Below are 18,210 nucleotides of genomic sequence, written 5' to 3' on the forward strand. Positions count from 1 at the left end.
ACGGATGCATGGATGGACATGCATGGCTGGGATCTCTGTAAAACACGACTAAGTAACAGACTATAGTACTTCTGATTCATAAGACTTGAGGAGGCAAGCGTATGAATCTTTTATTCTGTCTTTGCAGCCAGAAAACTTTCCCATCCCCTTTTTCTCAAACTGCTGATTTGTGTGTTCTCTTCCTTCTCTCTCTTTTTCCCCGTTCTCTGATTCCCTTCTCAGCTTTGTTACAAAAATTCCCTCGCTTTCTTAGCTCTTTTACCTTTCGTGACATTGTATTGTACGTTTCAATCCCAACACCATCCAGAGTTTGGGAAACGATTTTTCCTTTTCCTTTTCTTTCTCTTTTGCAGTTTTGCTTTTCTCCTTTCCCGACCTGAGCCCCCCAACACCAAAAAAGAAAAAATATAATAACAATACTATCAAAACAAAAAATATTATTAAAATCCCAGAAAATTTTCTCGCAGGTTCTGAGACAGCATTTGTCCAATCCCTATCTGGAATAAATTTCGTCAGTGACCGTGATATGTCTGCCTTGTCCCGTCCTCACATAATCAAAAAAGCTCTCTGTTTTCGGGATAACCTACGCCTGATCTCTTCTGGTGCATTTTAGCACCACATGCGTATGCGTACGGCGTACCTACCTACTCAAAGTTTTGTGTGATTAACCATGGTTATAGTAATTAATAATTCTTGACCGATGTATAAATTAATTAAAGGGAATTTCAAGGTTGCCGGAGACTTTATGTGACCTGTCGGCGTGGTTGCCTATAAAAAAAGTGAATAACACCAAGCCCTCCTCAAAAGATGAAAAAAAAAAAAGGTCTGCTGCTATTTTGGGGAAGCGGCATTGGAATTTCGGTACTCAACGAACTGGCTAATTCATTACTAGCTTTTCAAAGAGTGATTAGAGATTTTTTAATTTTAAATTAAGGGACTTTTTATGCTCGTACCTCGGCGACAGCGTTGTAATTTGTCAACTGGTTAAGAGTCGAGCTCTCTACTAATTAGAGGTTGGACTTGGGGACAAAGATTCACAAATTATGGCTGCACTAAAATTAACAAAAGTCGCAAGAATACAATTTGTGGGGGACACAATTTCAGAAATTGTGGCTGCTCGAAGATTACAATATATGTTGAAAAAAGTTTTTAAAAAAAAGGGAAAAGGGGAAGAAGACATTTCATTTCATGGACGATTTTGAGAAATGCTACTTGTAGTTTACGTGCGGACACACGCATGTACCACTCGATTAAGCTATAGCCCAAGGAGCAAATAGAAGTTTTCTTCTTTTTTTTTTTGTGGGATCAACGAGAAATTTTAAATTTTATAAGCACAAGAAAAAAAAAGAAAAGGTTTAATAGTCGAATGAAGAATTTCACGATCACCTAACTAATGTTCTTATCAATCGAGTAGAATTTTAATAATACGTTGATAGAACTAATATAACAATGCTTTTCCTAGTTAAAAATAAAATTGAGCTAGCACAAGTGAAAATGAATGGTTCTAAAATCTCAATAGCTTCGAGGATTTGTGAAGAAAAACTTACGAAAAGTATTTTCCCACATGCGAAACACAATTTAGCATAAAAATGTTTCAATTGTCAAAGGACTGAAAAGGATATCGAGGAGAGTGTGCTTATGCAGTTCAACAAAATTCCCGAAGTTGAAAAAACGTAAGCCATTTTCTTTCTAGCAAAATAAGAAATTCTGAGGTGATGAATTCTTTAGTTTCCCGTTTCTATTTTGCGTCAGACTGTCCGGTGGTACCTATGGATGGTTTTAAATGGTTTAGAGACAACGAGGATTCAACAATATTGGGTTTTTAATTTTGTGGCAATTCTCATGATTAGGTTTCCTTTAGTCATACGTTTTCTTTAATTGGCAGTTGTCGTATCATGCTTCTAAATTCTAATGGTGATATACAAGATGATGATGACGACTCTTAGAACTTCCAATTTGCATGCATAGGAGCTTCGCTCATGTTCATGCTAGCTAGCGGTATCACACGTTTTGTGTTTTCAAACTGTCATTGCGCCTTCTCTTCTTATTAATGAAGAAGTACTTAGGTAGATTTCTTCTTTATTGCAATAATATGTGTAATTAGAAAAAAGTGTTAGAATGTTGGGGAAATCTTTTTTTTTTTCTTTTTTGTAGAAGTAAAATGTTATAATCAAATGCATAATTTCATTAAACATGTTAGCTAAGTATTACCTAGTGTTTTTCTAATAGTGCTAATGAGCGCTCGTTGACACACTAAAATTCTACATAACCTACCATGTATATTAAATATACTATAATTATTATTTTCTTTTGCATTTATACAATTTACCTAACTAATCTTATATTTTAAAAAATCTAGTGTCTGAAATATCTATTATGTATATATACATACTAATAATTATTATCATTTCTTGAATTTATATAATTTTTCCTAATTAATTTTACATTTTTAAAAATCTAACACTTGAAATATAGTGCCCGATGACACTTGTTAGACATACCTACTTACCTTTTTATTTTTCTTTTGACAAAGACGGGCCCACTTTTTTTTTCTTTTTTTTTTTTAAAAAAAAAACACACCTACAAGTGCAACATTTAGCCCAAAAAAAAAAGGTAAAGTATTTATATTCCAAACCCTTGGATATAAAATTTTAAGTAGGCAATTTAATAGTGGAGTAAGATAAGCACAAGTAACATAACTGACAAAGTAATTATTAGAGATAATGCTACAGTAATACAAATAATTGAAAGAATAATATCTCCAAAAAATGCAAGGATAATGTGGGATATAAACAAAAAAATGCAAGGATATGCTTGTTTACCAAAAATAGCTATGCATTAGTGCGAAATTTACAGCCTTTGATTTAGACCAAAGTCCATGATTGTTCTCATTCCGTCCATCCTTTGCTCCTTTTGTTACAGTTGTGGAAGGTGAGAGAAAAAGAAAGAGGCAGACAGATTAAAGGATCAGCCCCGACATGATTATGTACATACAAATATAGTGGACTACTCCCAAATAAGCTAAATAAAAGAGCTCAAGAATCTTCTCTTTCCTACTCTGCAAATTAAAAAAACTCAACCTCATCCCATCTTCATAGCATAATATTGCTACTGGTATTAGGCTATCAGCATTCCCCTCCTTTCCTCTTCGAGTTTTTACATTTGTTTTCTTTTAGATTGGTCCTTGGTCACTTTCAATACCTCACCTTTTCATTACTTTTCCTGAATCTTTCTTGTGGGTGTTACATATCTGAAGTTGCGCTAAGATTTCTTGAAAATAATTTTGATGTCTATGCCCTTTGAGGAACATGATTACATAGGCTTGTCAGAGGTTCCTGCAATGGAAAACTCTGAAAAGAATAATGGTCTTCCCTTGGGAGATAATGAGAAGAAAAATACCGCTAAAGTTTTGAACTTGAAGGCCACTGAGCTGAGATTAGGCTTACCTGGTTCAGAGTCACCCGAGAGAGAAACAGGACATGGTGGAGAAGATAAGAACGGGTATCAACTTGGCGTACTTAAGGGTTTTGTTTCAGGGGCCAAAAGGGGCTTTTCTGACACCATTAACGGTGGTTCTGGCAAGTGGGTTTATTCTGGGAGTGGTGGATCTGAGGTGAACTTGGCTAATGGTGGTGGCTTGTTCTCTCCCAGGGGTGCTAATGGCGCTGCCAAGAGTATTGGTGCTGGTGGAGTTGAGAGCGGAAGTCAGCAAACTTTTGTGGGTTCTGGGGTTGGAAAAGAAACTGTCCCTCAGTCACCTAAGCCAGTTCAGGAGAAGAAGCCTCAGGTTTCTGCTGCTAATGGCCATGCTGCAGCCCCTGCCGCTAAGTAAAATTTTCTCCTTTCCTCTGTTGTTTGACATTAAAACTAGCATGCTTCCTTAATTCTTTGAGAGTAAGAGTAGCAGCATGATTGTAGAGTTAGTTGTTTTGGTCCTCTGGGCACCGTTGCCGTTCATGTCTCCTTTGTTGATTTTTGACCTTGTTAATAAGCAGTTATTACTCCATTCAATTTTGTTTTTCTTCTTAACTAGCTGATACAAGATAATTCTTTGGTTGTTGTGACTTGGGGTTTAAAGATCTCTTTGCTCTCCGTGTGCTTATATTTTGAAAGACTAGGAGATAAGAATTTGTCGAGATGTCTATACCTTCCATTTTGGAGAAGTTTTATCTTTTTCAAAACTTTTTTCTTCTTGTATTTTTGGTTCACTATAGTAACGTAGGTGAATTAGAAGAAAATTGAAAACCTAACGCCTGGAACTAAAGTTTTTCTTCTTATGTTTGTGTGTGTCAGAGCGCAGGTGGTTGGATGGCCTCCAATCGGATCTTTCCGAAAGAAAATGGCTATTAATCCTCCCAAGACCGATGAAGATGCTGATGCTAAGTTGGGAACTGGTTGTCTTTATGTCAAGGTAAGTATGGATGGTGCCCCCTACCTGAGGAAAGTTGACATCAAGATCTACAGCAGCTATAAGGATCTATCCTCAGCACTGGAAAAGATGTTCAGCTGTTTTACAATCGGTAACCCTTCGTACAATGTTTTCATCTGCTTGATAATTTACCAATTCAACCTTTTTATGATCTAGGACATTTTCATCATGGACTTAATCAAGAAAAAAGTTTTCTGTTGTCATCAGCAGCTTCTCAAATCAGATTATATATCAAGTGCAAATATTGGCTTTGTAGGATATTCATCATACCGTATTTTTTGGTAATTTATCAACCAAATCTAAGATAAATTAGGGGAACAGCTTGACTTATTATTGAAATACTATGTAGTAGATCTACTTGTTTGATGATACTTGATTCACAGGAAAATCTCGCTCAGCGAAGAAGGACCTTAGCAAGTGGGGGGGGGGGGTGGAGGGAAGATCAGACTGAAAGGCCCACATATAATAAATAAGAATTAGCATAGTGCTCACTAGCTAACAACGGAAGTAGCATATTGACAATTAATTTACGTGTTAATGAGCTTGAAACCTACTACCTCCTAGTTCTAAGGCGTGGTTGCTCTTTCATTGTGTGATTTCACTTTACATGAATCTAGCTTACATCTGTGTATTTCAGGTCAATGTGGCTCCCATGGGGTTCATATCCGTGATGGAATGAGTGAAAGTCGATTAATGGATCTTCTACATGGTTCTGAATATGTACTGACATATGAAGACAAAGATGGTGACTGGATGCTTGTTGGTGATGTACCTTGGGAGTAAGTGTTTCTGATTTTATCCAGGATCAGTGTTTGACTGTCCAAACACTGTATTAAAGGGAGTCCTTTGCATTCCAGCGTCAATGATAAACTAATGAATTTAGCTCTAGAGTTTTGTAAGCGAAATCAATTATGCCAGACCTGGGTTCTCGGTACACAAATTTAAATGGCTATCCTGTGATTTGAAGTCATAATATCTTTGGATTTTTCCTCATTTGATGATTTCTTGATATTTAATCTCTATGCTTCCAAACCCTGTAAACGACTGAAAAAAATAGAGTAGAGGCACTGCTTTCATAAAGGATGCGTTCCTTACCTGTTTTCTGGTGGTTGCAGAATGTTTATGGACTCATGCAAGAGGTTGAGGATCATGAAGAGTTCTGATGCAATCGGTTTAGGTAAAGAGAATAAACAAAATTAACCACATTCTTTAATTCTTGCTGCTCCACCATCCAGCTTTTGTACCTTGTAAAGCAGCTGTAGCTTCGTATCATATTCCTTTGATCACAATCATTAGCAGATGCACGCTTCAGCTTAAAAGCATTTGAAAAGCAGATGCATATTGATTTTGAGATGGGCTTTCACTTTTGAGGCAAATCTTTTGAGGACATAAAGAAATGTTCACCTCGATTGAGCATTCTTTTCTAGTGCATATATATATATATACTTTTCCCCAATGAATTCTGACTAGTCAAAAAGTAATGCTTGAGCTTTTCCCTTGCGCGTATGTAACAATGTCCCTTCAATCTTACAGCCCCCAGGGCCATGGAGAAGTGCAAAAATCGTAACTAGTGCAATATTCTGCTGCAAAAAGGGTTCATTTTCTTCCAACGAGAGAAACTGAAAGAATCCCCCTTTACGTGTAGCTGCTGGAAGCCGTGATTTGGACTAAGAGTCAGGCACTTGGCTTTATTAAGTGTATCGTTGTCAGTCTTTTTAAGGCTTTTGTGTACTGGAGGAGAACATGTTGGTGAATGAGATTATATGCAAAAGAATAGTTACTTCACAGTTATAGTAGAGGTGTATTTCATGTACTCGGGTTGTTGCCTCCTCAAGTTTGAATATGTACATGCTTGGTTTGCTAACAACAAAATCTCTCTCTGTTTCTCAATCTCAAGCATGTCGAATCAAATCCCAGTCGTACTGGTGTCTCATGTATTCAATAGTGAGAAAGGATGAATAAACTGATCAAGGAGAATCCGTTTGAGAAGAATCATGCTTGGTTTCAAGTGTCTTTCGAGGGATATATCGCCACTATTTATCAGCATAACGCCCGCCCGTGTACTCTACTACGCAAACAACAATTTTCTTACACTTTCTTGAAGTCTGCTGGTGTACTACTTGGTTTTCGTGAAGTTCGACTCTAATGCGGGCTCTGCATGAGGGGTCTTTCTCTCCGATCCCAATTGGATTCCTCCTCTGCACACAACTCTATTGGATTCCTGAATACCAACATGTCTGAACCAAAATACAAATATGAATACTTCTAAAAAAAAAAATAGAAAATAGGCCATCTTTTTAGTTTTTGTTTGTCATATTAATCATATGTCACTTTACAGTATTCAATTTTATGTGGGATGAGAATCCAAATACATATAGATTATATATATATGTGTGTGTGTGGGCGTAAATATTGAGCACTAAAAATTTAATAAATTTACTTGCTCTAAGTGAGATGATGATTACCGTATTTGTCCCAGAAATAAGTAGTACTAATTGGTAAAGAAAGGAAAAAGGGAAAGGAAAAGGATTAATCCATTTCGATTCATACGGATATACCATCATGATTTACTGCCACTATTCAAGACGAATTACCGCATCAGACCGTAGTCTATCGTGAATGTTGACGAATATACTCCGTGTTACTTTAATCCAAAAAGAACGTGCATCAAACAAAAATAAACCCTCCTCGAAACCTCGTTTACATTCTCTGTTTTACTAGTATTTCTTCAATCTTCATCGACGACAGACGACGTCAACCAAACCCAAATGCTACTTGCACTAGGGCTTAACTAACCTCACATCACAACCCAGTTGAGTAGGGGAAATTGGAAGGAGAAGAAGATGAAGCTGAAGCAGTTGGAGGGTTTGCTGGGCTCTCTTGAGCAATTCTACAATCCTAAGGTCTGAAAAAACTTCTCTTTCTTTCTTTATTTCTGCCCCTTTTTCTTTTCTTGATTGAATTGTATGGGAATCGGGACGGTATGCTTTACATTGTGCCTTCTGCTTGCTGCAAATTTTTGCAGATCGAATTGGAGCAGTATCCAACTGGGTCCCACATTGCCTCTCGTATGCTTTACACTGTGAGTGTCTGTAACCCCTCCTCTTCTTCCATTTTTACTTTCTCTGTATCTGTATTTCTTTTAAATCTTTTAAAAGATACCCCTTTTTCGTTTTCTTTGTGTTTAACCAAATAGTTCTTTACAGTTTTCTTTATCATTAAAATTCTTTTTTTTCTATTTGGGGATAAACTTATTGGGACAGTGTAGCACTGTCCATTTTTGTTTCTCTAGGCCGAAAATTCATTTGGGGATGTGACGAATAAAGTGGTGGCAGATTTTGGTTGTGGCTGTGGTACATTAGGCATTGCTGCTGCTCTCTTGGGTGCACAGTTAGTACATAATAACTCCTCTCTCTCTCTCTCTCTTTCAAATATCCCTTTAGTTTCTAGTTTACTGCAATCTTTTTATTGTCTTTGCTCTTGTTTTAAGTTTTTCTGCACTTATCGGCTTATGATAAGTTAGTGGTTTATTCTTTTCCTTGCCTTTTATGTTGTAGAAGCTATTATTGCCTTATTGCTATTTTCATATGTTTTGCCGCGTATAGCTCTGCTTAATGCTTGTTGGTTTGAACAGACATGTTGTTGGGTTGGACATCGATGCTGAGTCTCTTGAAATTGCATCTGAAAATGCTGATGAGCTTGAGGTACTACACTTTTGGTTCCTCTTGTGGTTTTGATTGGAATTATGCTTCCACTAGCTTACCTTTTTTGGCTTAACCAAAGAAAGTACAAGGAAAAAGAGTAATGCGAAGGATTAACTTGTTATAGGGGTCACATTTGTTTTGATCTTATACTGATTCACAAAAATCATTTTCCATGCGTTTCTTTCCGACAACTTTACTATGATCCTGTAAATGTATCAGCTGAAGCAACTTTTGATCACATTTCCTCGCTTCCTTGTCAATGGTACATGCAGTTAGACATGGAGTTTGTTCAATGCGATATCAGAAACTTAAGATGGGAAGGTGCTCTCTCTCTCTCTCTCTCTCTCTTCCTCCTTCCCCCCCCCCCCCCGGGTGCAGGTAATTGTGTTCAAGCACGTGCCTGCACTGTGTTTGTCTATTCTTGTGCTTATATAAATGGATATGTGCCTTTGTGCAACTTATAGTGTTCTGAAATTTTTAACTGTGTTCCTCTGATTGGCTATTTGGTATGAGGTAAAACAGATCAAGGAAACTCTTCTTGAGCATTATTTAATAACCATGCTTCAATTCAGTTCAGTGGTGTAGAATGCAACATTTCTGGTGCAGTTTTCTAGTTGTGACCTATATTCCTTTTCTGACTCTCTGGGCAGTTCTTAAACCAAAAAGTAAAGATGCTGTTTATAGAGTTTCAAGCACAAATATTAAATACTGTGGACCTTATGTGCTGACAAGTTTACAATTCTAATCCCTCAGCACTAATACATCTTCATAAACTACTTACTCACACACAAAAAATATGATATCCATAAACTGGTATAGCTGGGAATGCTAGAGGATGATGGCATGTGTTACTAATTTTGTTTCTGAAATTTCTGCATTCTTTTTTCTCTTGCGATTGTACACAGGAATGAAAAAGAAATTAGTTTTATCTAATATTTGACTACATGCAGGCCAAATTATTGATACTGTGGTCATGAATCCTCCTTTTGGAACACGAAGAAAAGGAGCAGATATGGATTTTCTCTGTGTGGCTTTGAAGGTAAGATTGGTGGAATTATTCTAGTACTCATGCCTAATCTTGTTTCTTTCAACAAGGCCTAGTTCTCAGTTTGATGTCATCGCAGGTTGCTTCTGAAGCAGTTTATTCCTTGCATAAGACGACAACCAGAGAAGTGAGTCCCGATTAGCTTTGAATTTGTGATTCTTTTGCAGTGGGAAAGCATCTTATCCTAATTATCTAAGCATTCTAGTCAAATGCAGTGATGTGCACTTTAACATGTAATAAATTGATGACTGGTTTTTTATGGCTTAATAGCAGAAGTTTCGTGTTTACCCTTTAATCAGTATAATCTTCCCAACGGCCATACTCACTGCGTATTCATGGGACATAGGCTTGTAGGCAATATATTTTTCTCTAATTTAACATGCCATCCATTGTATGAGCATGTATGAGCATGGACTCTCTCTCTCTCACACATAGGCCATGGATTAATTTTTTTCTGCCTTGTGTGCTTTGAGTTTGGAGAGGATGTGACTTCATATCGTGAGGTTGCTTTCATATTCATCTTTTCTTTTGAAATTTATTGGTGATTACAGCATGTGAGGAGAACAGCCTTGCGAGACTGCCATGCTAGCAGTGCAGAGGTTTTGTGTGAGGTACATCAGATATGGTTTTTAACTGCTACACTATTCAAATACCACTGTGGTGTTCTCTTGATCCCTCACTTCTCAATGCTTACAAGCTGTTATGAGACGGTGTTGGTGTCGAGAAAATTAGTCTCCCACCTGTTTGCGGAAATAACAACATATGTTTCCTCTTTCAGCTCCGATATGATGTGCCACATCTGTATAAATTTCACAAGAAAAAGGAAGTTGATATTGCTGTGGACCTTTGGCGGTTTGTTCCAAAGAAGAATCAGTAGAAGCGGGCGACGGGAATGCAGTGCGATACCGTGATTGAGTAAATTTATGATGGTTTGTTCCCTTTCTTTGGGTCATGTTCTGAATTCTAATTAGGTTCGAATACTTGTAGAACAAGCGAAGGGAAGATGGTTCATGAATCCTAGCGAGAGGAGTTCTTTATGTTTCCTTGTCCCATCTATAACTTAGCAACATCTTTTTCTTCACGGGCTTCGACGGCAAGGGATCTTGCAAAACTTACTGCATGTGATCCAAGTTTCTTGTGATGGAATGTGAGATAAATCATACTGGCAAAGTTTAGAATTTGGGTCTTGAATATTATGCAGTTAGTGGGGTGCCGTGCAAACGTTCATTGACACATTTCAATTTAACAGTGAAATTATATATTCTAATATAGTAATATTTTCTTGTTGGGAGAGCCACTTGAAACCTTTTTACTTTCAGGGTTCAATTTGATTAATAGTAGACTCAATGACATGATGGATGTTTGAAGCAGAGGGTATTCAGGTGAAAGGGGGAGAAATCTACCTCTATGGCGAAGGGGTGCAGTGAGGATTGTATTTTGGTGGTCAAATTGCTTCAAGACTACTGAATCATCCTAAGTTATAAATGTCCTCTCAGATGTTATAGCAAAAAAATGGGAAATGTATAACAGAAAGCAGATGTGAATTCGAGTAAAGGATTCATTTGCGACAGCTATTTTTGTTTTAATAATAATCATCCTAAGTAATAATAATCAGATGGCAAGTTTGCTTCGATAAAATCCAAATATCCAAAAGAATAATATACCCAAAAAAAAAAAAAGAATTGCTTGTAGGATTTCAGCGTTCAAACACCGGTGGAGGTATGCTGCTCCATTCAGCCTCGGTCAGTCAAAAGGAGACTTAAAGGACTATATACCTATGGGTAGCTTTTCATGGTATCAAAACATCAGCAAAATAGGGAGTCATTTGCATAGCAACAAAAAGGATCATTTCGCACATAAAGAAACTCCCCAGACTCGATAACTAAATTAATTTTCATTCATTCCATCTTCATGGCAATGCCCGGAAGGCTCTCCATAACTCGTGGATAAAGCAGTCAGAGATCAAATTTCACTCTTTTACTGCAGCAGCTGCCTCTTCACCCAATTCTGGTTTACTTTCCTGGCCAAGAGTAAATCGAACGAACCGTCTTACTTTTATGTTCTCGCCAAGAGATGCCACAGTTTGCTTTACCAAGTCCTTGACCAACATACTGTCATTTTTTATGAAAGGTTGCTCTAGAAGGGCAAGCTCACCAAGCCTCTTTGATACCCTTCCCTCGACGATTTTCTCTCTTATATTCTCAGGTTTGGACTGAAGGTCTTCTCTCTGCATCTCCGACTCTTTTTCCTCATTGACAATGGTTGCTGGAATATCTTCAACAGATACACACTGCACCTGTGGACTTGCCACAACTTGCATTGCTAGGTCATCAACTAATTCCTTAAAAATTTCTCCTCTACCCACGAAGTCAGTTTCACAGTTGACTTCGATGAGAACCCCAATGCGAGAATCATGAATATAGGACCCAATCCTACCTTCTGCTGCAAGCCTGCTAGACTTCTTTTCAGCAGAAGACAGACCCTTCTTCCTCAGATACTCTTGTGCCTTCTCAAGGTCTCCACCCGTTTCAGAGAGGGCTTTCTTGCAGTCCATCATACCTGCTCCAGTTTCTTCTCGCAATTGTTTAACCAGTGCTGGTGAGATCGTTGCTTTTACAGGCCTGCAAGGCGACATCGAATCAGTTGATCGAAACGTTTCATAAACTTCAGAAACAAAGGCAATATTGGCAGTCATGTATTTTACGTGGCATCCAATTATACTAGCGAAACGACTATGCTTTGTCCTAAGAACCCAGCCCCAAAAAATTTAACAACAATTAAAAGGAAAAAAAAAACTGAAATGGTTCAACATCTCTGTCAACGGCTAAAGAAATGGTGTAATTTTTGAACTAGGATTTGACAAGCCCAAGCTCTACCAAAGATGAAAATCACGCTCAGGCACTCCTGTAATTACAACATACAGGTCCAAAGTCTAACCAAGCAAAGTTGCAATATGATGATTATATAGGAAAGTTGTACTAATGACAATTTAAATATTATTGTGAAAGATTATAACAGATCCTTAGGGCATCTTATTTGTAAAACTTTCACATACCATAAGCTACGTTAGCATGTCTGAAGGTATTATCGATATATTTACAGAGGGCCAGGCAAATCTCAACAATGGAAGTATGTAATATTTTTGTCATAGCCTAAATTCAGCTTAAAAAGGATTCTGTAACTTTTACTTGGACCAAACACTCTTAGAGTGCCAAAATAACCCAGCAGAAAAAAACAACTTACTTGTCAACTGTTTCCTTGGCTTCAACGGTGACAGGCTGCTCTTTCTTTGGTTCAGTTGGTTTTGCTGTAGTCTGGGCAGCTACCTCTCTGGCATAATCTTGGCCTTTCTTTTCCAAACCTTCTCCCAGGTTGTAGCGTACAAATCTTTTGACCTTTATATTTTCACCAATTGTTGCTATAGTCTGCTTCACCCAATCTTTAACCACCATTTTATCATTCTTAATGTAGGGCTGCTCCAATAAGGCCAGCTCCTCGAGCCTTTTCCTGATCCGCCCATCAACAATCTTTAACCTGATCTGCTCAGGTTTTGAAAGTAGATCTTCTTTCTGCATTTCAATTTCTCTTTCCTTATCAACTATCTCCTTGGGAACATCATCTGCAGCAAGATACTGTACTTGAGGGCATGCAGCCACTTGCATGGCCAAGTCTTCAACTAATTCCTTAAAGATGTCACCCCTTGACACAAAGTCAGTCTCACAGTTCACCTCTATCAAGATGCCAATCCTACTATCATGGATGTATGACCCGATTCTTCCTTCAGCAGTAGTCCGGCTGGCTTTCTTATCTGCACTTGCTAACCCTTTCTTTCTGAGGTATTCCTGAGCTTTAACCATATCTCCTCCCATTTCTGAAAGTGCTCTCTTGCAATCCATCATACCTGCTCCAGTTTCTTCACGCAACTGCTTCACAAGAGCAGGTGATATAGCAGCTGTAGTACAAACACAAGAAGATCTTAGTTGGGCAGGAAAGGTATCAATCAAAAAATCACCCACATATATTTTAAAGATAAAAATAAATTAGCAAGGAACTCAACTATATAGATGAACAAATCTCCAAGATAGCTTGGTTGGTAATGAAATTTAAGAATGTAAGAATAACAGGAAAGGCTATGTATAAAGCAATATCCCCACCTGAATTGCTTTCAGGAAAAAAGAAAAAAAGAATTAATCATCTAAATGAATATATCTATATATAAACTAACAAGGTCAGTCTCAATTAGTTTTCATTTTGAACCCTATTTGACTTCCTCAATGTTTCATCTGCTGATAACTCATAGATATTGGAATAACCCAAAGAGCATATATACTGTCAAAGCATGGAAACAATGACTAAATAGGTACAAACCTTTGGTGGTTGCTTCTTTTTGTGAAGGCGTACTACTTTGCTCACTTAAGTCTGCAACATTTCCGTTTTTGGTTGAATCAGGCCCTACCTGTTCTGTTATAACAGTTGTACCAGACAAAGGTTCAGTTTCTGAAAGAGGACTCTCCGCCTGCACTGCATCAGCTACACTCACACTGATATTCTCAGTGACTTCATTGACCGCACTTTCTGAATATAAAACATCAGTGTCAACTAAGTCACATTGAGGATAAGAAGAAATGGAAGTTTAAGAAAGAAGTGGACAATTTTATCATTCATTTGAAGACAAAGAAATTTTCTTGATACAAGAAATTAAAATCTTCAAGGATATTTAAAATAAAGCAGAAAAATCTCTGACTAATGCCAAATTATCAACAAACTCCTGCTACTTCAAAATCACAGGAAATGAACTTTGGAGATGTAAAAACCTACAAACAAGGTCTAAAGGAATTACCAGGGGAGGATGTGTACTGTTCCCTTATGAATGAACGGCACCAATAAGTAAATGAAGGAAAAAAATTACTTATTTTATAGAACTTGTTATTAATCATTTCCTCCTACAACATATTGAGTAAATCATATGGAAAGATCTGTCTTATTTGATGTTAAAACTAAATATACACCTCATGCCACTTGTATGACGCCAATTGACACAAATAGTAGTATGTTTAACTCATGTTTGGATCTTATATGTCAGGACATGTTAAGCAGAGCTGACCTTCTTCAGGAGTACCTGAGCTAGAAATACCACCATTTATCTCTGGGTTAGGTGCCACTATTTCTTCTTCATTTTTTGAAGCAGAAATGACTTCTTCCTTTTCAATAGGTGCCTCAGTTTGTACTTCGTCTTTCACAGCCACATCTTTGACTTCATCCTCTGGACCCTCCTCACCAATCAAACCCTCTGATGATGGGAATTGACACAATAGTATTATATTCTCATCCTTAAATCATATTTGGATGTCAAATGTGAAAACATTTCTAAGAGCAGCTATGAGACAAACACTACAGACTATGAGCCAGGGCAGGAGACCTTTTTCACCTGAGCTTGCAACACCAGTATTTATCTCTGGGTTAGGTGCCACTATTTCTTCTTCATTTTTTGAAGCAGAAATGACTTTTTGCTTTTCAACAGGTGCCTCAGTTTGTACTTGATCTTTCACAGTCACATCTTTGACTTCATCCTCTGTACCTTCCCCACCAATCAAACTCTCTGATGATGAGAAATGACACAATAGCATTATGTTCTCATCCTTAAATCATACTTGGATGTCAAATGTGAAAACATTTTTAAAAGCAGCTATGAAACAAACACTACAGACTATGAGCCAGGGCAGAAGACCATTTTCAAGAGTACCTGAGCTTGCAATACCACCATCTATCTCCGGGTTAGGTGCCACTATTTCTTCTGCATCTTTTGCAGCAGAAATGAATTCTTCATTTCCAATAGGTGTCTCAGTTTGTAGTTCATCTTTCAGCGTCACATCTTTCTTTTTAGATTCATCCTCTTGAGCCTCCTGACCAATCAAATTCTCTGATGATGAAATTTGACCAGATACAATTCCTGATAGCTCAGATTTTTCACCATCTTCTACTTTCTCTGTGGCAGGAAGCAAATCAGTTATTGGATCTATGGTGGATGTGCTACCTGCAGCAGCCAATACATCAGAGCTTGCTTCAGGTTCGTCACCGACATTTTGTACCGCACTATCAACCCCTCTCAAAGAATCAGCAATTATATTTTCTTGATCCTCATACTTGCCCAAAGTTTGAGCTTCATCTACTGTATCAATAGTGGCAGATGTGCTACCTTCAGGGGACAATATCTCAAAGCTTCCTTCTGGTTCATGTAAGCTTTCTTGATCCTCACTTTTTTCTGTGGCTTCAGCATTGTCTGCAATGTTGACTGTGGCATCTGTATTGAGTACAGTATCCTGTGATGGTTCGGTTGGTTTCACTGTTTTGTCTTGCTCATCCAAAAATGTGGCTATATCTTTGTTTCTATGGAAAGCCAATACAAAGGGGTTGGTTGCAGTATGGACAACACCCTGCACTAAGTCAAACTCTCCAGCAGTTTCCTCTTTTTTCATCGTCAATTGTACCTTTCCTCTATTGATGTTTAACACACGAACTTTCACTTCTTGTCCAACTTGGAGTGAAGATCCTCCTGTAAAGTTCCCAAAACCTTCATCAGCTTCCTCTGATGTGGGCAGGAAACCTTCCTCCCCTTCCGGTAGAGATATGAAGGCACCAGCTCTGACTAAATTTTTAACAGTGCCATCAAGTTCTTGCCCTTTAACAAACTTTGAGCTTCTCTTCACCTCATCCCGCCTTTGGTTGGACTTTCTGGGAGCTCTGGAGGTACCAGCAGGGGTGTCTCTCTGCTTCTGGGGTTTGGTAGGATCATCACTTTCCCTCATTGTAAGAGAGATTCTTCCTGTTTCTGTGTTTGCTTCAACTAATCTTACTGTCACCTCTTGTCCAACAGAGACGACATCACCAACATCCTTCACAAAACCATCACTCAACCTAGAAACATGCACAAGGCCATCCGTGAAGGCACCAAAATCAACAAAAGCGCCAAATGGCTGAATTGATCTTACTTTTCCGGTATAAGTTGCACCAGGAATCAAATCCTCAGTCCTGATAGGAGGCATGTCACTCTTCCTAACGGGTCTTGTTCGCTTAGATCGAGCAGTAGTGGAGCTTCCATCTGATTTAGCAGAGGAATCTTCGTTTGTTTCTATAGCATCTAATGGACTTTCAGAGACTTCACCAGTATCTTTATCAGCTCCAGGCAAATCAGTCTCTTCTACTGCTACATCAGTCTGGGTTGCCAATACTATATGGCCCCTCAATTTAGGTTGTAAAGCACATCCCATCCTAAACTGTGGAAATAACCTGAAAGATGTGGACATAGGTAACATATATCTTTGTGAAAGCAAACCTTGTTTCCTTGATTTCCGTAAGAAACTGCATCTGGTAAGAAACGTGTCCTTCCTGTTTATTAAGGCATTTCCCGGATTAACTAAATTATTGCTAGGTGAACTTGGAAGCACAGGTGTCATCTTCAGCTCGAGTGGAAAATCTTGGTATCAGTAACTAATTCAAACTTTTGATCACTTATTCTTCACCTGCAAAATTTATAGAGTGATAACTTTTCTGGACGGTTCAAAGAAATCCCAGTAAATTATATAACTAAGCAGATTTTCTTAATTGAACTGGGGGATAACAATGACAATGCTGGTGAACAAGAATGACAAGTAGCTAACAAGAAAGTTGTATTGATTTTAATTCATTGCCAACTCAGTCCTACATTAGGTGATACCTTATGATTTTGTCCAAGGAAAAGCACCAAACTTTGGCCTCTTAGAAGAGTATTTCATTTGACAGAACAATTTTTAAATAGATGAGCATTTCAGAAACTGAAGCAAAACATGTCCTCCTTTCCTCTATTTGAAAAACTGAGAAAGCAAATTTAATTGCATAAAGCTTTTTATTTTCTTCTAAAAACAAAAATAAAAAACAACACATTCTTGAGGTGCACCACGGATATAACTCTCATCAGTTATGCAACAATATCAAATAGTCATAAAGAAATTCGTCTGAATACGATACTCCTTATGGTTAGCGGATGCTTTGATGCCTGAGAAAGAAAATATTTCCTAGTTGCTTCAGTGAGTATCAGGAAAATTGTTGCAAAATACAATACTCTTCTGGAACTGGAACCTGTACCACTCCAAATTCAGATAATTGCAACTTACAATTCAGTGAGCGTGCCTAAGCACAGCCCATCATCCAAGTTTATCCATCTCTTTAACCAAAAGCAAATCACCAATTTATCCAAAATATCATCGCTTAAGCGCCGGAAAACTCAAAAGGCAACGAAACTATGACTTGACACACTATAACTCCCAGTTATGGGTGGTGAAAACAGTCGCATAATCAAAACACTTTCGTCTGTCCAGTATCATTTCTTTTCTTTTTACACATAACGAGATAGACTGATTGGTTCATGGGTTCACGTTATATAAACTTCAGTTGAGTAGATAAGGATAAGAATGAGATGCAGCAGACCAAATAAAACTAAAATTGAAATTCTTGCAAATTAACACAGACCATTTTATCAGGAACCTCCAAAACTGAAATTCTTGCGAAGAAACAAATGCAGAAACTGTACCTTTAAGTAGTTTTTAAGTCTCTGTCTGTCATAAAAATGCAGTCTAGAAAGAACCCAATACCATCTTCAGCTGGTTAGGTGTCCCTGTAGCTAATTCCCTCGTCTTCTTGTTTTGGGTGGGGAGGAAGGGGAAAGGGGCCAAGTAAGAGGAAGAGAGGGAAATGAAAGGTGGGGCTTTAAATTCTTATCTCATCAACGTCACCACCATCATGTCATCTGCTTATTAAGATCTCTCTGGGGGGTTTTATACTTTTTTGTCTTTCTATTTTTTTACCTTTGGTTATGTAGCTTATGGAGTCATGGACAAATTTTGTACCTATCATCATCATTTAGGCTTGGCGCGGCTCTGCAGTCTTGGGCTTGCGCAGTTGTGCCACCGGTTGTAACTTGAAACCGTGAGAATCTGGTATGGTCGACCCAAGTGCAACTCCTGAAATGGTGCAATCAGGCTTCACAGAGCAGGGCT

At 38.0% G+C, this 18,210-nt stretch overlaps 3 protein-coding genes across 5 annotated transcripts; 2 read left to right on the plus strand and 1 right to left on the minus strand.

The window, feature by feature from the left end:
• Window positions 1-2,995: 2,995 nt before the first annotated feature.
• On the plus strand, window positions 2,996-6,424 carry LOC113775296 (auxin-responsive protein IAA27). Its single transcript, XM_027320111.1, has 5 exons — window positions 2,996-3,828; window positions 4,294-4,520; window positions 5,067-5,208; window positions 5,545-5,606; window positions 5,963-6,424. The coding sequence occupies exons 1-5, from the start codon at window positions 3,287-3,289 to the stop codon at window positions 5,998-6,000; spliced, it is 1,011 nt and encodes a 336-aa protein (XP_027175912.1). The 5' UTR covers window positions 2,996-3,286; the 3' UTR covers window positions 6,001-6,424.
• A 571-nt stretch (window positions 6,425-6,995) lies between these two features.
• LOC113775208 (methyltransferase-like protein 5) lies at window positions 6,996-10,462 on the plus strand. The gene is made up of 9 exons (XM_027319985.1): window positions 6,996-7,332; window positions 7,455-7,511; window positions 7,722-7,819; window positions 8,064-8,133; window positions 8,406-8,454; window positions 9,084-9,172; window positions 9,258-9,305; window positions 9,730-9,789; window positions 9,957-10,462. Exons 1-9 carry the CDS (start codon window positions 7,273-7,275, stop codon window positions 10,053-10,055), a joined length of 630 nt encoding a protein of 209 aa, XP_027175786.1. The 5' UTR covers window positions 6,996-7,272; the 3' UTR covers window positions 10,056-10,462.
• Window positions 10,463-10,780: 318 nt separating this feature from the next.
• On the minus strand, window positions 10,781-17,938 carry LOC113775676. 3 transcript variants are annotated; one of them, XM_027320655.1, is made up of 7 exons: window positions 17,745-17,938; window positions 14,922-16,698; window positions 14,607-14,777; window positions 14,283-14,468; window positions 13,547-13,753; window positions 12,422-13,130; window positions 10,781-11,799 (listed from the first exon to the last, which is right to left on the minus strand). In XM_027320655.1, the coding sequence occupies exons 2-7, from the start codon at window positions 16,630-16,632 to the stop codon at window positions 11,148-11,150; spliced, it is 3,636 nt and encodes a 1,211-aa protein (XP_027176456.1). In that variant the 5' UTR covers window positions 16,633-16,698; window positions 17,745-17,938; the 3' UTR covers window positions 10,781-11,147. The 3 variants fall into 3 exon arrangements, with proteins under 3 accessions (XP_027176456.1, XP_027176457.1, XP_027176454.1); XM_027320656.1 differs by having other exon boundaries at window positions 14,298-14,468; window positions 14,598-14,777; XM_027320653.1 differs by having other exon boundaries at window positions 14,598-14,777.
• Between the last annotated feature and the right edge of the window lie 272 nt (window positions 17,939-18,210).

This window comes from Coffea eugenioides, chromosome 6 (assembly GCF_003713205.1).
Source record: "Coffea eugenioides isolate CCC68of chromosome 6, Ceug_1.0, whole genome shotgun sequence".
NCBI lineage: Eukaryota > Viridiplantae > Streptophyta > Magnoliopsida > Gentianales > Rubiaceae > Coffea > Coffea eugenioides.

Bases quoted from the DNA above. Each gene is read 5' to 3' on its own strand.
- LOC113775296 (XM_027320111.1), top strand. From the start codon at position 3,287: ATGTCTATGCCCTTTGAGGAACATGATTACATAGGCTTGTCAGAGGTT. The intron at 4,521-5,066 runs GTAACCCTTCGT...TGTGTATTTCAG, and splicing joins GTTCAGCTGTTTTACAATCG to GTCAATGTGGCTCCCATGGG. The intron at 5,607-5,962 runs GTAAAGAGAATA...TCAATCTTACAG, and splicing joins TTCTGATGCAATCGGTTTAG to CCCCCAGGGCCATGGAGAAG.
- LOC113775208 (XM_027319985.1), top strand. From the start codon at position 7,273: ATGAAGCTGAAGCAGTTGGAGGGTTTGCTGGGCTCTCTTGAGCAATTC. The intron at 7,333-7,454 runs GTCTGAAAAAAC...AAATTTTTGCAG, and splicing joins AGCAATTCTACAATCCTAAG to ATCGAATTGGAGCAGTATCC. The intron at 8,455-9,083 runs GTGCTCTCTCTC...GACTACATGCAG, and splicing joins CAGAAACTTAAGATGGGAAG to GCCAAATTATTGATACTGTG.
- LOC113775676 (XM_027320653.1), bottom strand. From the start codon at position 16,632: ATGACACCTGTGCTTCCAAGTTCACCTAGCAATAATTTAGTTAATCCG. The intron at 13,754-14,282 runs GTCAGCTCTGCT...TTTTATATTCAG, and splicing joins CTCAGGTACTCCTGAAGAAG to AAAGTGCGGTCAATGAAGTC. The intron at 13,131-13,546 runs GTTTGTACCTAT...TTTGTACTACAG, and splicing joins AAAAGAAGCAACCACCAAAG to CTGCTATATCACCTGCTCTT.